The sequence below is a fragment of the Pinus tabuliformis genome, chromosome 8 (assembly GCF_031772625.1).
Source record: "Pinus tabuliformis cultivar Carrire ecotype Pingquan chromosome 8, CPIR1, whole genome shotgun sequence".
Taxonomy (NCBI): Eukaryota; Viridiplantae; Streptophyta; class Pinopsida; order Pinales; family Pinaceae; genus Pinus; species Pinus tabuliformis.
The window spans coordinates 1867553725-1867574125 of NC_142294.1; the positions used below are offsets into that span (position 1 = coordinate 1867553725).

General features: G+C 37.4%; 1 protein-coding gene across 1 annotated transcript; it reads left to right on the plus strand.

Moving 5' to 3' along the window:
- The first annotated feature begins 16730 nt into the window (after positions 1-16730).
- LOC149243781 (cyclin-B1-1-like) lies at positions 16731-20115 on the plus strand. The gene is made up of 7 exons (XM_089371308.1): positions 16731-16838; positions 19027-19143; positions 19237-19326; positions 19441-19587; positions 19802-19861; positions 19956-20012; positions 20101-20115. The coding sequence occupies exons 1-7, from the start codon at positions 16731-16733 to the stop codon at positions 20113-20115; spliced, it is 594 nt and encodes a 197-aa protein (XP_089227434.1).
- Positions 20116-20401: the final 286 nt, after the last annotated feature.

Sequence of the window (20401 nt, forward strand, 5' to 3'; positions counted from 1 at the left end):
ATAAGGATTTCAGGTCCGAAAGGAACCTTTGATACGGCTACATGGGAGAGCTCCAACATCCCGGAGCCAAAATACTATAGAGTTGGGTTTAATGGGTATCAGGTACGCAAAGGCTTAGACTGTACGCTCCAATAATCGGAGCCGAATATTATAAAACAGAGCCTAAAGGAGCGTCGGGTCGGCAAACCCATTACATTGCAAATCTGCTGATAGGGAACCACCGATAGGTGGACCGAAATCCATAGAGAAGGGAGCCTAAAATATCGTCGGGTCTACGGGGTGTATTGGAAGCAGTGGTGCTTTGGAAATCCGCTGATAGGGATTGCGATATCGCATTGGGGAAAATGGGGATATAAAGCGCCGATTATATTATAAAGCAATTCTTTTAGAATTACTGCCCCGACAGTGTATTGGGTGTATAAGCCTCCATATTGCTGCGATAGTGTTGTGGGTATATTAGTCCCTATAAAAGCCTCCGATAGTGTTTTAAAGTAATTCCTTTAGAATTACTGCTCCGATAGGAGTAAAGCCACTGTTTTTGCCAAATTGTAAGGTTTAAAGGGTTTGGAGGAAATAATGAAGCTATCAGTTTAATGACTGATACACCACAAGAAGCAGAAAAGGAAGTTAAAGCTGATATAGAAGATCTTGTTGTCAGATTGGGAAGATTATCCCTAACACCTGCACCCATGCCATCAGTTGTATCGATAAGTTTTCAAGTGTGTGATCATAGTCCCACACTTAGCTAAATTTCGGAGTTTCCTTAGCAACCTAGCCTCATCCAACTTTCCTGAACTACATACTTCACATATGTAACCCTCAAGCTTTTCCGTTGCTTGTTCAAACCGTGCAATGCACAGAAATCCCAACCTCCCTTACCATTCAAAAATGCGTGGTGGTTTCCTCCAGTTTCCTTCCCTCAGCCGAAACCCACTGTCTCCAAAAACTGTGCAGTTTTGTCCCTTGACTACCGATTCTGCCTTGCATCCTCAAATTGCATAGATGTGTCCTCCCATGGGCCATGTACCAAGTAGTGCCTTACATCCTAAAAATGTGTAAATGTGTCCTCCCAAGGCCTCATCCCGAAATAGTCACTGCCCATTGAAACTACACAATTATGTCTCTCACGACCCACGAAGAAAGATGACATGATAGGTGACTCTCAAGGAGCTGAGGAGAAAAATAAGCAGACCAAGAAACCCAAGGTATGATATAATATTAGGACCGCATGAAGACTCCATCTGATGCATAACCCTTTGGAGGCTAGGTATGGAAAACAAAGCACATATTTTGAAATACACCTCTTAATGTAGCTTAAAAGTTTTCTTATCATTGTCGTATCATTCCGTATTCAATGACATTCATGGTTGCAAGAACTGAAAGTCATTCCATGTGTTTGATCTACGTGTCTTTCTCCCTTTCACTTGATTATTACATAGCTTAGAAGATGAAGAGTATTACCACTTGTTTATTTAAGCTAGTGAGGTTGTGACCAACAGGATCTTATGGCTGACCAGGCACGATGCAAGGCATCCTAAGTGGGATGAAAGATGTTTGATGATATGTATGTAGTCAGTACACTCCTCTGCATTACTCCTTTGCATTAATCCTTGATTTTTATCTTGCATGTACCCTCACCGCTTGTCAGATTTGGCTACCTGCTGCCAATAGTCTCTTAGCTTTTTCCTGGCAAAGCAGGTGAAGGAATTTCCTTCAACCTGGTTTCTTTGAGGCTCTTCATAGAAATTATAGAGCTAAGATAAGGAGATGTGGAATCTCACTATCAAACTCTTGAAAATACTTTGCATGTTTGAATATATCTAAACAATTAAGCTACCACTCAACAACATTATCAATCTTGGAAGACTCAAGAAAGATCACATCTCTAGATATTATAAACTTCTTATTCACTTCATCATAGAGATGGTATGCTTTGGAGGTATAAGTACCCTAAGAAGTTACATTTGTGACTCCTTGCACTGAGTTTTTTTATCTATTCCTTAGGTATGAAGGCATAATATGAGGAACCAAAAACCCTGAGATACCTCACCGAAGGAATGTGGCCATACCACATTTCATAGGGAGTCTTGTTTCTAATAGCAAGAATTGGACACCTATTATTGATATACACAACACATAGAACCACATCAACCCAAAACCTTATGAACTTAACATGTGAAATATGCCAAGTTCATAGTGAAAGTAATACATTCCAATGAACTATGCTTTGAAAAATGCACAAGAAATTCTCAATTTGATTTTTCCTTGATTAAATTGAAAAAATTAAAATTTCCATATCAAGAGACAACTTGGATGATGTTAACTTGTGTGACATGGCTTGTGTCACCTAGTTTACTCAATAAATTCGAGTTGGAGGAGTTAGAGTTCAGTTCTGCATAATCGATTGCTAACTTGTGGCAATAAAGGTCAATTATCTCAGGTTGTTGTCAGTTAAACTAGTTCTAACTTTTGGAGGAACTAGTGGAGGGTCATTTAAGTAGTGGGACTTCAGTCAAACTCGGTGATCATCTAGTTAACTGATCAATCAACCCAAAATAGTTGGGGCATGAAGAGAAGTCAAGTCCCCTAAAATTGGTGGAGATTCAAAGGTAGTTTTAATTTCTCGTAGCTCACACAATTGCAAGAACTTGCTATAACCATAGTGGAGGAGGTAGCTTGATTAGGAGATTCTTGTGAAATTAGAGAGCGAATGATTTTTGGTAGCATTAATAGCCTACCAACAATTTGTTTTGCACCACGCTTCAATGTTTTGGGCATGGTTTTTGAGGGTTGATATTTTTTTTATTATGCTTTTTGGTCATGCACGTCCTCACTAAGTATCTTGGGAGCTCTGTAATAGCTCCTTGCAAGCACATCCTAACTAAATATATTTTGGGATGTCTGTACTAGGTCCTTGTAAATTTCTGTTTGGCAAGGCTTAACTACTTATGATCGTAGGTGCTCACAACAATTCGACAGTTTATGGCACTTTCCAAATCACCATTCCTGAAAGGATCCAACAAAACGACTTCAGAGGAAGATGAGAAGGGAAAACTCTTATTGGAACTAGCCTAGAACTAGTGGAATTGGTTGGTCCCAATGGTTTTAGAGTTGTACTAGTCTAGTTTGGCGGTTCAGATTGGCTAAGGTTGGTCTTGTATTGAACTGACCTTAAAACACCAAATTCACTAGTTCCCTAATAAACTGACCAATTCTAAAGAATGTAGTGCAACATAGCTAATGACCAGCAAATAATAATTTTTTAATAAAAAATACTGAAAAGGAAAAAAAATTATTAACTCGAGGGCCCTACAAAACCTAACCCTAGTAATTAATGGTAATATTTAATTTTTGAAGTTAAAGTAAAAGTTGACATTCTCCTTATCTTTCCATTTTGAAAAGGAAAGATAAGGATAATTTCAACTTTTACTTAAATTTTTAATATTAACATTAATTGTTTCGAGTTGTTTCAGAGTGGTTCCAACTTCATTCAATTTTGAGAAAGTCAAATTTTAGATCCCATTCAAAACATAGTGGTTATTGATTGAACCACTTCTTTATAATGAGTCCTAGACTTTGACTTCCAATTTTTAGGTGTAGTTATTGCATAATCATATTCCTCATGAGACTTTGCATCAGAAGTTGATCTTTAATCCATTGCAAGCACTTGACCTAGCTTAGGGAACCATCAGCTACCCCTCCCAAGTTGCACCTCAACATTGAAATTTTATTTTTCAGTAGACATTCATTTTATCCATTAGATCATTTCTTCCACTATGACAGTCCAACAACAGCCCTGCCAGCATATGCTTGACAATCCATCTCATCTTTATTGCTATCTTATAAACACTCTTAAATCTTGTGTCTCCAATATAATAGAGGAAGAACTAGAAAGGGCCTTCTTGGCCCTCTTCACAACCCACAATATGTTTAGCTTATCTCTTGTGCTTACACTCTAGTCTTCTTGCAACTTCGGAATGGTTAATCTTAAACATAGTCTCATGATGTCCATTCAAGGAAGCATAATTCACCCTTTGTTTGAATCAAATTACCCCCATAGCATTCCCTTTACCTTTACATGCAGGCATATATTTTCCTTCTGGATCACTGTTAAGCTTCCCATCTCAATTTCACCTCCCTCTCCTACCCTCATGAACCCGATAAGTTGAATTTAACCAATCTCAATGTATTTGAGATAAACAATCCATCCAACTTAGGAAAGGGCCTTCCGGAAGCAATCAAGATCAAAGTGGACCAATGGACCCATATTCAACAGCTGGACTACGAACAAATCCCATTCAAATGTAAGGTATGCCATGAATATGGTCATCTTGCTAATAGGTGTAATAAACTAAAAGAAAATGAAATGAATGAAAATGTTGAAGCCAGTGAAGACACATGGGAACAAGTCAAAACAAATAAAGCAAACCCCAAACAGTCTGGACCAAAACCAAAGCCTCCCCCAGAAATCCAAGCTGCATCCTTCTCCTCCCCTCCAATCTTGACTCAGCCATTACCCTCTACATCAAACCCCTTCAAATATTTGGAGGAAGAAGACCCCTCATCCCCCCACTCTCCTCCTGATCCCCAGGATCCCCCTCTCCCTGAAAGCCAACGCCAAGACACTATTGAATCCTCATTGCCTTTTACTATTTCCTCACAGCCTCTTCTTGATCCTCCCCTCCACATAATCACCAGAAGCTCATCTAAAGATCATAGGGGTTCTAGTGAACCCTCCACGAAACCTGGCCCAGGCAAGAAATCTGCTAAGCAGCATAGGGATGAGAACGCATAAAAGGACATAGCAATGGGAACGCAGACACCCATAGAAACTTATATCCTGGGGCAGCATCACAAGAAAGCAATAAGCAAGGACCAAGGGGGGCAAGCACCTCCCCGCATACCGCATATCCAATGATGAAAATATTATCTTGGAACATCAGGGGACTTGGGCACCCCTCTAAGGTAGCAACCCTAAGGGATCTTATCATTTTTGAGACGCCAGGAATTATTATGTTACAAGAAGCAAAACAAAACCACAAGGAAATGAATAAAGTCATTGAGCAAAAGAGACAGTATAGAGGAAGCATTAGTGAGGCAAGAGGAGCCTCAGGAGGTGACTTTAATTTAATCCTCCACGCCAATGAGAAAAGGGGAGGCAGTTTTATGCCTGATCCATATAGAATACAGTTGGAAAATATCATGCAGGAGCATGATCTTATGGATGTCTCTCCAAAAAACCATAGATACACCTGGAACAACCACAGGATGGGTGCTGGTAACATCATGGAGCGGTTGGACAGAATTCTCATCAATATTACACTTCTCTCTGCTTTCTCCATTAGATATGCTAACATTCTAACGTGCTCTGCCTCCGACCACTTCCCAATAAATCTAATGCTGGAAAATCATAGACCACTTGGGCCCATTCCATTTGGATACAGTTCTCTCTAGAATGATATACCAGCAGTTGCAGGAATTGTTTACAGCTCTTAGATCCAACACGTGGAAGGCTCTCCCAGTTTCATTTGGGAAACAAAAATACAGAAAAAAAAACAAGCCATCAAAGAATGGGCTAAAACAAAGTATCAACAACCAGAGAAGGTAAAAAAAGAAATTAAGAATAATCTGGAGAGTATCCAAAGACCAATAGAGGATAATGGCCTTTACCAAGAGAACAAACAACAGGAAAATGAACTCTACTTACAGCTATACCGAGTTAATAGAGAAGAGGAAACAAAATGGAGGCTCAAGTCGAGACAGTTATGGTTACAAGGGGGTGACAAGAACTCAGTTTTTTTCACAAGCAAACAACAGCCATAAAGATAAGGAATAATGTTAGCTCCATCCTACATTCAGAAGGTGATAGACAAAGGAATCAAGAAGCCATTCGAAGAGCTGTTACAGATCACTATCGGGACTTGCTATAGATAGGCTTAGGATTTCTTTCATTTTTCTTGCATTTAGATTTAATTCTACATTCCTAGAAGTCCTCTTATCAAAGGGTAAAAATTTAGTTGTGGCTTGGCTGAGCCCCAAATCAGCTTAAGGATCACTTTCTTGTGTGATCAGTAAGAGCGTTGATCTGACGTCTCTTCTCTATTGGTAAGTAAAAGGCATAGTTTAAGCCATTAGCGATAGAAAGAATGCAACTAGACCTAGTTTAACCAGTTAGAACCACCATTTCAATAGAAAATGAGTTGCTTTAAGTTCCCGGATAGGTGGTCTCCCTTATAATGTTGAGGCAGAGAATTTCGAGCCTTCAACAAGTACACAGACACAACTCACAATTATCGTGTGTACTCTCCTTGGGTTGGAAGTATGGAAAGGAGATGGGGAACTGTTTGTCTCTCAAGGCAAGTTGCTTTTCCTTAGAAAATTTCATGAGCAGTTAGAATTTGCACATTAATTTCTACAATCCCCACTTTTAAAAATAGGTATAATAAAGCTTTGAGTCCAGGGTTTAGGGAAGTCTTGCTTGATTGTTAAATAAAAAAGGACATGCTAAGCAATTTTTAAGATTTTTTTTTAGTAGATTTTGATGTTCTTAAATTTTCCCTTTACAAGTTTTTTAACCTCAAATTGTATGTTTTCTAAAGAAAAAAAACTTATTTCTTTATAGAAAAGGTTTGAATATTCCTCAGATTAAGGGAAGTGAGAATTGACTTCTTTAGCAATGGGGGCCAAAAGAGATTTAAGGTACCAATCCATATAGACACAGTCTTAGAATTCAAGAACTTTACATATGCTCCTCCTTCTATATCATTCTTGAACATGATCAGGTAGGCCAATGGAAAAATTTTGACGAAAAGAAGTGAAAATTTTGTTACTAGTGTCATAACAAAAAGTTAACTTGAAATAGGCTATAAAATCTTTGGCAAGAGTCACAAAAGTGGAATGAGTTGATCTGGTTTGATCAACATACCACTTAGCAGTAGCTCTATTAAGATTGTAGTAGAAAAGTCGAAGACAAATGGAGTCTTATATGATAGAATTGGATGAACACCATATATGAAATGAGTGAACATGATTTGTGGGATCTTCTCTAGGATCACCTTCAAAATTGGGGTCGGAAGGAATCTTGGTAAACATAACTGGCCAATTTGGGTCATGAAGAAGGGAGTCGTTGATGAGTTGGCTGAATTAGGGAGACTCAAACTAGCCATAAAAGGAGGCAATGGAGTAGGAGTGCCCATATTAGTGACGGTTACACTCATGGGGTTACCCTAGTTAGTACTTGGGTTACCACCTTGGTTTCCCACACCCGCATTGGTGCTTGACATGGTGGTGGTATAACATTGAAAAGATGCGGAATGAAAGGAAGAATTGGAAGAATCAGTAGAACTAGAGTAAAAATTAGGACTCAATGGAGGACTCAAAAGATGTACTTTAACTTGACGAGGATGAGTAATATGTCCTAATAGAAACTGAGGGTGAAGGCCTCAAATTCTCTGTGACAAATGCCTAGGGGGCACAATGATGTCAAGACAATGATGACCTTAAGGACCAAACAATGATGATAGGAGAAAAGGAGCAAAAAATAGCAAGCAAACACCTAGTGGAGTGGTGCCAAGTGTAAACCAACTATATTAATGATGCTACTCCCGCAACAGTCATTGCCCGCTGAAACTACACAGTTATGTCTCTCAGGGGCCATGAAGAATTATGACATGATAGATGATTCTCAAGGAGCTAAGGAGAAAAATAAGAAGACCGAGAAACCGAAGGTATGAGAATATCAGTACTGCATGAAGAATCCATCTGATGCATAACCCTTTGGAGGCTAGGTATGGAAAACAAAGCACATCTTTTGAAATCCACCTCTTAGTGCAGCTTAAAATGTTTCTTATCATTGTTGAATCAATCTGTCTTCAATGACATGCATGGTTGAAAGAATTGAAATTCATTCCATGTGTTTCCTCTTAATGTCTTGCTCCCTTTCAATTGTTTATTACATAACTTAGAAGATCAAGAGTATTACCATTTGTTTATTTAAGCTACGGAGGTTGTGACCAACATGATCTTATGACTAACCAGGCATGATGCAAGGAATCCTAAGTGGGATGAAATATGTTTGATGATATGTATAAAGTCAATACACTCCTTTGCATTAATCCTTTCATTGTATCTTACATGTACCCTCACTACTTGTCAGATTTGGCTACCTGCTGCCAGCAGTCTCTTAGCTCTTTCCTGACAAAGCAGGGGAAGGAATTTCCTTCAACCTGATTTATTCAAGGCTCTTCATAGAAAGTATAGAGCTAAGAGAAGGAGATGTAGAATCTCACTATAAAACTCTTGAAAATACTTTGCATGTTCAAATCTATCCAAACGATTACGCCGCCACTCAACAACATTGTCAATCTTGGAAGACTCAAGAAGGATCACATCTCTAGATATTATAAACTTCTTATTCACTTTATCATAAAGATGGTATTCTTTGGAGGTATGAGTATCCAAAGAAGATACATTTGTGACTCCTTTCACTAAGTATTTTTATCTGTTCCTTAGGTATCAAGGCAAAACAGGAGGAACCAAAAACCCTGAGATGCTTCACTAAAGGAATGTGGCCATACCACATTTCATAGGGAGCCTTGTTTCTAATAGCATGAGATGGACACCTATTCTTGGAGCTCAGCCCTTGAATCAGATGGCAGAACTGGAAAATATCATATCTTGGCTTCAGGCCAGCAATCTGGAAACCCTTTGGGACATCTCCAATTGGACAAATGATGCAGAAAGTCTATGGGATGGTTTGAATTTGGGGGAGGTCCCTCATTGGTTGGATGGTGAAGCCAATTTATTGTTGGATTTTCTCTAAGGAAAATCTCCCTTAAAGGCCTCTTCTAAGGACAAAAGAGGGTGCGGTTCTATTTCAGGCTCTTACTCAGCAGCAAAAGGTTACAAAAGTATGATGGTTGTCCCTAGCGTCCCCCCAGAGCCAACTCAATGGAAATTTATTTGGTCTTTTCCTGCTCTCCCCAAAATTGACTTCTTTTGCTGGACTCTAGCGCATAAAAGGATCCTCACTAGAGATAACCTGAGGAAGCGTGGAATGGAAAGTCCCTCCAGGTGCCCTCTTTATGCATTGGATGAAGAAATGGATAACCACCTGTTCTTATTGTGCCCCTTTTCTCAAGAAGTTTGGAAGGGTGTCCTAATGTTAGGACCTGACAAAATAGAGCTTCCAGGAAATATTCAGGACCTGCTAAGAAACTGGGCCAAGTTATCCCCATTCTGTCTCTCCAAAAAAATATCCCTTCTCAAGTTTAGTTAGCCCCCATCCTCAAAAAAATAAGACTACTATTGCCCAAGTTCCACAAAATCTCCTTCTATCATGTTTTGAGGAAGTTAAACTCACAGGCGGACTTGGTAGCCAACCTAGGCTCTCTCAGGAGCAGGAGATCTCTATTAGTAAATGATGTTGAATCGGACTACAACATTCCTTAATTTTGGAGTTGTTTCAGCCTCTACTCCTTTGAGCGTTTCGTTGATTCAGATTCTACGGACATCAGGACCATACCATTTTGAGCTGGCTGCTGTTAGGAAACGTAGACTCATCCACAAGGGAAAATTCAGAATGCAACCGTGGCATTTTCGATCTCTATTCGTTGTTGGAACTCACTGCTGCGTCTAGGTAGGTGCTGGGGAATTCACGAGGGCCTCTTCAAGGCCAATTTACCGCTCTCGGCATTCTTGAACACTATATAACACTCTGACAGACATTTCAAAAAGAAAACACAGTGATTCTTGGGATGATCCAGCACTCCGGCGCATTGGATCTTCTCTCTGCAAGCTAGGAAGTAGAGCTACATCACGGAAAGCAAAAGTAATAGAATTTCAAGGCACCATTCTAAAACCAATTCAAGTTCTTTTTCAAGTCTCTATCTACATTCACAGTGTAAATCATTCAGTGGACTATTCAAAAGCAAAATCTTCTTTCCCCGTCGACTGTAACAAGGAAATACAAGGTTTTAGTGTTAAAGTCCTCAGTAGCTGATTTGCCGAATTTTAAATAAAAGCTAACTGTTTATGTCAAAACAAAAATGGAGAGCGGATCGTTTAGCGTTTGATGTTGCTCTGGAACTAGCAGACCTTCAGAGACTGCGTTGTTCTTCCATTAACCTTCAGCCATAAGGCAACTACAACACAATAAGGAACAGCTATTGCGAAATGGAACCCCCTCAAGGGGAGGACATGATGCCTCCCCCCACTGATACGGAAAATGGCCTACGAAAGACTGAAAATGTCAGGATGGACCATCCAGAACATACAACAACATAGAATGAAAATACGCCAACGAATAACAACACAAATGAAGAACCATGAGTGATGTCAAACACCTGCAAGCCAGTAGTAGTTGACAGACCCAAAATCGAGCTCCCAAGTCAGCGCATCAACACTCAGATCCAGTTTATGAGGGATCATGCTTTGATAGGAAAGTTCATAGGCCTTTGGCCAACGGAGAAAGCTTTGCACGGCTGGATCATAGCCAAATGGAAGCCAAAAGGGCACATAACACTGCAGTTAGGGCCTAAGGGCTTCTTTACTACCATTTTCAATTGTTTGGAGGACCGAAACAAGGTATTGGATGGAGGACCATATTTCTTCAACGCAACAGGCCTATACCTAAGAGGATGGATCGAGCACTTTAACCCGGACATATCCTAAACTCATGTCTGTTAGTAACCCGACTTTGGGAGAAGGTTAGCTTTAGATGTCAAAGAGATGGATGAAATAAGGAGAGTTCAGCCAGCACTATTCATTCTTGGGCACCTCACACTTATAAAAGCAAAATCTTAAACGCCTTATGGAAGCTAATACTAGGTTTCCTCATGTGGAAAATCTGGAAAGAGAGAAATAGCCGCATCATCAAAGACCATTCCTCTCCCATAGAAGTTCTATGGATCAATATATGTCAAAACATACAAGAAACCTTGATGCTCCAAACGTGGCTTGATGATGAGTTCCCATCCACACCATAGGAACAAAATATATGGTTGAACTGGAACCTTTAGTGGAACCATGAGCAGGTACACCTAAGGAAAATCCCTACCTCTAGAGGTACACCTGACAAATGGACTCCACCCCCACCACACATGGTACTGCTCAACTTTGATGGAGCGTCAAAGAGAAATCTAGGTAAAGCAGGATTTGGGGGAATATTTAGAAATCACAAGGGCAATGTTCTCCAAACATTCATGGGGTCAATAGGTTGGGATACAAACAACTCAGGCGAATTAGAAGGAATTTGGCAAGGACTTCTCCTGGCTCAGAACAATAGATTCTTCCCATTCATAATTGAAGGGGACTCTTAAATCTTAATTAACATGATCAACCAGATCTTACAGGGAACTCCAGCACATAAAGTGGGTAGCAGCACTTAAGCAATAGGATGTATGTAAAGGAGCACTTAAGCAATAGGATATATGCAAAGGATGTACATTACAAAAGTAAATAAAGTCCACATTCCATGATGAGGACAACAAAGCACATGCAGTCCTAGAAAGGATCCACTATGATGTTTATGGACCTTTCTCGACCATCTACACTGTTAGACACAAATATTTTGTCATTTTTATTGATGACTTCTCACGTAAGTGTTGGATATTTTTCATGTGGAAGAAAGATGAGACAGTCTCCAAGTTCATTGAACTCAAGGCACTGGTTGAAAAAGAAGCTACCAAGAAGGTGAAGTCTCAATTGTAGCGGCCGCAACACCCTCGAAAATTTTGGCCTGCACTTAAATTTTGGAGCCTAATATGGATATTGTGATCAATTGTTCCATAGTCACTTATTTGTAAGTTGATCATGATCTCAATCTCCCCTTTTCAATCTTAAGAGTCATTCACGCTTTTATTTTTACATAGAATCTGGCATCTTTGGGCATGTGGGTTATCGCTTGTCATGCAAAGGGAGGTTTGTTTTGATTCAAGTGGAAATATTTATGAGAATGGGTTGTCCTCACCACATAGATATGTTTCAAACTCATTTCTCACAATCTATCATCATCCCAAAGTCTATCATCGGAGCCACACTTGTTGTAAGATGCCACAAACGTTGTTCATTAAGCGAAGTATGTGTTATATGTTCAAGATGGTTTATGTTGTATCGCTAAGTTTTCAAGTGTGTGATTGTAGCCAAGTTTTATCATTGTTCACATTAGTTCCACTGCTCCCACACTTAGCCAAATTTCGGAGTATCCTTATCAACCTAGCCTCAACCAACTTTCCTGAACTACGCACTTCACATACGTAACCCTCAAGATTTTCCCTTGCCTATTGGAATTGTGCAACGCATAAAAATCCCAACCTCCCTTAGCGTTCAAAATTGTGGAGTGGTTTCCTCCAATGTCCTTCCCTCAACTCGAACCCAATGTCTCCAGAAATAGTGCAGTTTTTTCCCTTGACTACCCAATCTGCCTTGCATCCTAAAATTGCATAGATGTGTCCTCCCACGACCTCATCCAATAGTAGTGCCTTTCATCCAGCTAAAAATTTGTAAATGTTTCCTCCTAGGGCCTCATTCCGCAACGGTCACTTCTCGCTGAAAATACACAATTATGTCTCTCAGGGGCCACGAAGAAAGATGACATGATAGATGACTCTCAAGGAGCTGAGGATAAAAATAAGTAGACCAAGGAACCCAAGGTATGATAGAATATCGGGACCACATGAAGACTCCATCTGATGCATAACCCTTTGGAGGCTAGGTGTGGAAAACAAAGCACATATTTTGAAATACACCTCTTATTGTAGCTTAAAAGTTTGCTTATCGTTGTTGTATCATTCTGTCTTCAATGAAATGCATGGTTGCAAGAACTGAAAGTCACTCCATTGTTTCATGTACGTGTCTTTCTCCCTTTCACTTGTTTATTACATAGCTTAGAAGATGAAGAGAAATACAACTTGTTTATTTAAGCTACAGAGGTTGTGACCAACATGATCTTACGACTAACCAAGCACGATGCAAGGAATCTTATGTGGGATGAAATATGTTTAATGATATGTATATAGTTAGTACACTCCTTTTCATTAATCCTTGCTTTGTATCTGGCATGTACCCTCACTACTTATCAAATTTGGCTACCTGCTGCTAGTAGTCTCTTAGCTCTTTCCTGACAAAGCAAGGGTAGGAATTTCCTTCAACCTAATTTCTTTAGGGCTCTTCATAGAAAGTATAGAGCTAAGAGAAGGAGATGTGGAATATCACTATCAAACTCTTGAAAATACTTTTCATGTTTGAACCTATTCAAACAATTAAGTTGCCACTCAACAACATTGTCAATATTGGAAGACTCAAGAAAGATCACATCTCTAGATATTATAAACTTCTTTTACTTCATCAAAAATATACATATAGTAAAGGACAACAAAAGTTTTTTATATATATATATAGATATGTATATATAGTAAAGGACAACAAAAGTCATCTATATATATATATATATATATATATATATATATTGTATATATGTATATATATGTATATATTGTTATATATGTATATATATGTATATATATATATATACATATATACATACTTATATACATACATATATATATATATATATATATATACATACATATATACATACATATATATACAAATACATATATATACATATATATATACATAATATATATATATATATACATACATATATATATACATACATATATATATTATATATTATATATATATATATATATATATATTTATATATATATATATATATATATATATATATATACATAAACTTTGTGCAAAGTAAAAAAACATATAACTTAATAATCCTCACATGTCAAAAAGCCTTCTTTCCTTTGCAACTTGCCAAATGTCATAAACTTGTTCCCATTTCACCTATGTCGTGTTAGGACCTATTAATGATATATGTATCAATGCATCAAGTGTGTTAATTGATAGTCTTATTATCCTTATATCTTTGGTCATATTTTTCTTAGAGAACCCTCATTCACATGCGACGGTGCTCATTGGTATGGCAAGCATTGCTTGCCATAATTTTAGCATATTTGGATACCTAAAGTGCCAATATTTGTCTAAGAAAATACTTTCCATGCATCTTCCATTAAGAATCCTTCTCTATTCAAATAAAGCACATCAATAAATTTATATAATTCTCTTTTACAAGTTGTAATATCAAACATTAGTTCATTTTCACCTTCATTACATGTTTTATGTTGCAAATGTGAAAAAAGTATTTCAAGCCAATGCTTTACACTATTTTCTCTGACATAAATATCTTATGGGTAATGACAAGGACTAAACAATCTTGTTGGATTAAAAAGATGAAGATCTCGAAATCTTGAATCGAAACTCTCAATCAATGCTTGGACATAATTTCTTGTAAGTTGTATGCAACTCTGAAGGGAGCCCTCAGTGCAAGCTGCCATTGGTTGTGACAATTGTTCATCATGGATTGAAATTTACAAAAAATCATGTCTATGGGTATTCCCCTCTTTGTCAACATTTTCAAGGAAAGCATCTTTGGAGTCTTTCAAAAATTTAGTAAGATGTAAAACACCTTCTACAAAAGAATTTAGTATACAAAAATATCTTTTAAGAGTATTTAGTGCATGGTTAATAGGTATTCCAAGAAATGTGACATCCACATTATCCTCTTGAAGTTTTTCATTTAGATTATTCAACTCCTTCAAAACAGCAGCAAACATTTTTAAACAAAATTGAATTAAAAAAATCCTTGCCTTATGATACAATGAATTCTTTCTTTCTCTCTTCTACACGCTCAAAATAGAGAGCAATAGAATCCCATGGATTTGAAGAACCTACAAGGATTCTAATTCCATTATCTCTAATAATGAAATGAGCTTATTATTTCTTTTTGCTAAATTTCCAACCCATGAGTATACCTTGTTTGTTATTGTCTCAACATACAAATACTCAGGTATCTTTTTCAAAGCATATGATGCTACAAGTGCTTCAATATGTGAAATGCAATGATTGTCAATCAAATTCGCTAAATCATTCTTTAGCAGTGTGACAAATCCATTTTCACATCCAACCATAGATGAAGCACCATCAGTCGAAATCGCTATTAGTTTCTCATTTTCCAACTACCTTGTTTCCTTTAAATTAACGATGGTATCATATATAGTCTTTCCTTTCCCACTAGGAACAATAATCATTTTCATAAATTGTGTGACTAGAGGGCCCAAACCTTTTAAATCTAGATATGTAGAATAAACAACAAGGTGTTGTTTGAAACCATTGTCTATACTTTCATCTAACATTATAGAGAAAAAGGGATTTTCTAACACTTTTCTAGTTTGCACCTCTTCAAGATAATTTGATATAGAGTGAATGAATTTAGTAGCTTCTTTTCTATTTATGTGGGAAGAATACTCCACTCAAGAAGGCATATTAGGCGTCTGTAGATGCATTTGAATATAACAAAGATCTTCATAAGTAAAAATTGAAATATCTTTTTTTGCAATAAAATATGCTAACTAAATGGTAGTTCTGACCATTTCCTTATTAGATTCACTTATATCCACTAGGTGTTCTTTAATGGGATTTTCAAACCTTTCAGTGTCTTACAAATTTCTCTGAGTTGATGTTTGATGAATAATGGATTTTGCATGAGTTCTCACAACATCATATTGAATCGTATTAAATCCATCTCCAATACCCCATGGACCTTGAGCCTTGTATTTCCCACAAATTTTACACTTCATACGAGTCTTGTGATATTCAACATTGATACTATACACCCAAGGATGTTTTATCATCCACTCTTCTCGGAATTCACGTTTTGAGAAGGCCTTCCTCCTCGAGCTACTAGATCCACCATTGCGTCCTTCCTTTTTATTGCCAAGAATTTCTATATCAACAAAATACTCTTCATTCATATCTTCATTAGCATCATCATTCAAATGAGGTATATATGGAATATATTTAACATTATAAGTCTTTGATGTTTTAAAATATACATAAAAAAAAATTAGTTGATTGACCCTTCCTTTTTGGAGGCATTTCTATTTAAATAATTTACCTACATGCAAAACAATTACAATAAATCACAATAATCAAATAAAGAGTGAAGGATTGATAGTCATTACATAAGCAAAGATTTCAAGATAATAAGGTGTAATTACTAAAGAATAGCACATTCCACCTTGAAGTGTATATGAATGTGGAATGAATTTTTTTATCTATTTGTAATAGTAGAATTTTATTAGTCACTCAAATTACATTTTGGTAATTTATGATGATAAAATCCCTTCAATAAATATGATATTTATTATGGTTCATTAGATTTCTTTGTTTTGATGAATGCTCCTTAAAAAATTACTAGACACTACCTATAGTTGTCACATACCCCGGGATGAATTTTTGTTTTATATTTATATCGCTATAAAGCGGGCTTTAATTTACTGTAAAAAGAATGGTTTAGATTTAATTTTTCCGAACTTATGGTCCAACGGGAAAAAGTTTTGGTTAACATCCTTTCGATGCCGGAATCAATTTTCTACCGTATGCACTGTACAGGGGGTTCACTACTGGCAGTGCCAACACTTAACACCTGGGTATGGCATTTAATTTTGCTGGCTCAACCACATGAAGGGATGAGGTTCGGAGTTTTCTGGAGTTTGCGCCTTCGTTTACCACTGCCTTGCTCAATGGTTGAGATGGATTGATTGTCATCCAAGGGTTGTGCTGCCCCAGATGTTCCACCACAGGTTTATCCGATGACACAAGGCTCAGACCGGCTTCCTAAGGTTTCTGCAGAGGCTCTGGTGAGCCAACTCCAACTCGTTCCGACTCTATACTGCCGCAGGATCGTCCTGGGTTTTTCAGTTCGTTGAGCAACCATTCGGAGGCATCACATACACAGTCTAGATGTTTTTTTTTCCTGGTAACTTTACATTATGTGGTCTTACTGTGTTTGAATTCATCACTCTCGGCTCCTGTAATTTTTTTTAATGAGTTTTGGGTTTTTGACTAATGTATGCTATGTTTGTTTCAATTTCATGGCAAGGTGTTGTCCAGCCTTCCGAGCCTGCTCCTGGAAAAAGGACATCTCCTTCCAGCGTTTTGACTCTACCAACTTCCCTATAGGTATGCTCTTTCCAATCACTCCATGAACAGTTGCTGGTGTTGATGGTTTCATGTAATGTCTGGTAACAGAGGGGGTTTCTCTCCCTCGTACCTCTTGACACAGCCCACGGCCCACAGTCTTACCTCTTTTCCACTGCTGGTCGTAGATAGCAGCAAGATGTCACACCAGACTTGTTCTGCGCCTCTCTGGTTACTAGGATTTTGGTTCCAGGTGGAGCCAAACTAACCCAGGATTCAGGGTTTAGCAGTGTTAACCTGTGTGGACATGCTCTCGTCTTTTCAGAATTTTTTGTAATTTCACTGTATTATTCCAGAATATGAATGGATAAAGCTTTGGTGTATATCACTCATCGAATTGTAATGTTTAAACACCATCTTATACTTACTCCTTTTATTAATCACGATATTCGTAGCCCTCAGGGCTTTGCTAAGTATTATATCAGAGTATTGTTTCTATTCCTTTACATGGGATGCTAAAAGTGATGGTTGTGTTTACTGGTAATTATAGCCCCAAGCTACAGGGATTGTTTACAGCTTTCTACAGATTTCATGCAGTTTATGGTCATTCTTTAATTTAGTTTTTTTTTGCATGGTCTCTTCTATTGACCTATGGCTGTGGATAATCGATTGACAACCCTCCTTACTGTTTTGGTAAAGAAAATTGCGTGGAGAACTTGCTTGACTCTGTTGTCGGCATTTCCAGACTTGTATATGAATATACATGTATTTGCGGCTTTTAGTCCCGCTCAAAACTGGCTATCAGTAATTGGTTTTACATTCGAATTAACTCTCTTTCAAATCTAATACCTCTTCCAGGAGTATCTGAGTTACTGCTCTGTCACAGTTATGTAAATAATTTCGTTCCAAGGTTTGCGGGTTGGATGGAAGATATTAATTCATTTATGTCATTCGTTTATAGGCTTAATTATCTGCTTCCGTCATTCATTTATATGCTTACTGTCTGTTGCTATTATAGTTTCATTAAAAGTTAGTTTTTGAACAATGGGGAGTTATCAGGGATCAATGTGTTTACTTTCGTTTAAATACAGTTCCAATTTATCTACCCTTTGATATTTTTCTATAGCCATCCGGTTTCTTATCTCACCTTAATCATAACCCACGCTTAACAACATCCCCGAGATTAAATATTGATTCTGCATACTATGTTTTAATCCAGTTATTATTACCTCCCGCTGCATGATAAATTCTTCTTTTCTTTTAGTTCCGGCAAGGGTTTCTCCTAGGGGTAAAATACCCATTGTGCAGGTCTATACATAACCCTTAATAATTTCCAGTTTCATAGTTTTCTCTTGTCCAGTTATAGTGAGCGTGTAACTTTTACAGCTCCGAGCTACTTACTATTCAGAAAAATCTCTATGATTAGTCCTCAAACCCTAATCTCAGTTTCTAAATTTCCTCGCTCAAGGTATTTCTGCCACCGCACAGGATTTTCTAATTTTTGTTTTGCAATTGACTGAGGGGTAAAAGAACACTATTTATATACAGCTATCTGCTAATAACTCAAATAAACCAGACTCCTCACCCAATTCCTATGTAGAAATATATAAAATATTGAACATATTTCCTACCAAGAAACTTAGCAGATAATGTAATAGATGTCCAAGGGATTTTTTCCTACTTACCTGGTCATTGCCTGGCGGATAAAATTCCTCAGTGGTTCACCTGAAATTCCTGCTGCTTCTTTGTTTGACCACCCAACCATGAGACTCGTCCTTTAAGACCAGAGTATCCATGTCCACTCCAAATTAATAGCAAGTTTTATAACCTTAAGATAGCTTTGTCTTTAGTCATGTTGTAAGTTGGATGAAAATGATTAGTTATCTTGATAGGCTCAAGTTAGTGTTGTGTTTATTTATGATGTAAGTCAGCTGAAAATGATTAATAATCTTGATGAATGTATTTTAGGATGCATTCAGGGATTCCCATCAGGTGCTTCCTAGCATTGATGATGGAAGCATTGAAAACCAATTGGCAGTTGTGGAATACGTTGAAGATATATACAAATTCTACAGGACAATTGAGGTATGTTTCTCGGTCAATGATTGTAGTTTCTTGTTAGGGTGAAGGTAAAGTTTTATTTTCCTTAACTAAAATTTGGCATTCATGTATGCCCAGGACGTGAGTTGCGTACCTACAAATTATATGAGAAACCAGGTTAAAATCAACTCAAAGATGAGAGCAGTCGTGATTGATTGGTTGGTGGAGGTACAACTTTGTTCCTATGCTAGTTCCAACTTCCATTTGTTGTCAAGCTTAGATCTAAAAGAGATTTATATGGTCTATCTCTTAGGACTGACATCAAAATCTTAAAATTTTCAGGTGCATCTGGAATTGGAATTAATGCCAGAGACATTGTATCTCACTGTGAACATCATTGATAGATACCTTTCTATTCAGAGTATTGCAACGAAGAATTTGCCATTACTTGCTATCACTGCAATGTTTATAGCTAGCAAATATGAAGAAGTCTGTCCTCCACATGTAGGATGACTTGCTGACATCTGTAAGAAAGTATGTGTATATATCTAATTAAAAGAACACTTTGTTGGCTGTATAAAAGTACATACACCAGCAATATCTACTCCTACTAAAGATTACGCTTTATGCTGGAATCAGCACAAAAATTATATTATAATAGGTAAAACAATATTGATAAGAGATGGTTTATACTTGGCTACAGGTCAATGACTTCATCTGCATTTTCCAAAATGAATGGATGTCAAAGCAGATAGTGGCCATGGTAATTAGCTCTAACTGATAATTCTTTGTCATTGATTGCAACATAGTCTCCAAACATTCAGATTGACTGATCAATTGATAATAACTCTTCGCAGGAGTCTACGATATTAAAGCAACTAAACTTCAAGCTTACAGTTCCCACTCGGCCATATGTATTCCTCCTTAGGTTTCTAAAGGCAGGGGATTCCAACAAAGTGGTAAATTTTTTAATGACACCACTTTTTATATTGTTGAAAGCAGCCTGTGTGGCATTGATCAAATCTACTTTCGAAAATGCCTCATAAAATATAGCATTCATGTTTTAAATTACTTTTCTTTATTGTATTCCTAATAATACCCTATTGTACTGAATAGTCGTACTATCTATTATTCAGATGGAAAATCTAGCATTCTTCTTGGTTGAACTGTGTTTGCTTCAGTACATAATGAGCAAGTACAATCCATAAAATTTGTGTTAAGGGCTTTGAACACTTATCCGCTATGGAAGGCTTGTTTGTTGATGTGGTTTTTGAAATATTCAATGTATTTTTTAAGTTGTTTG

Bases quoted from the DNA above. Each gene is read 5' to 3' on its own strand.
- LOC149243781 (XM_089371308.1), top strand. From the start codon at position 16,731: ATGACACAAGGCTCAGACCGGCTTCCTAAGGTTTCTGCAGAGGCTCTG. The intron at 19,144-19,236 runs GTATGTTTCTCG...ATGTATGCCCAG, and splicing joins AATTCTACAGGACAATTGAG to GACGTGAGTTGCGTACCTAC. The intron at 19,588-19,801 runs GTCTGTCCTCCA...ACTTGGCTACAG, and splicing joins TAGCTAGCAAATATGAAGAA to GTCAATGACTTCATCTGCAT.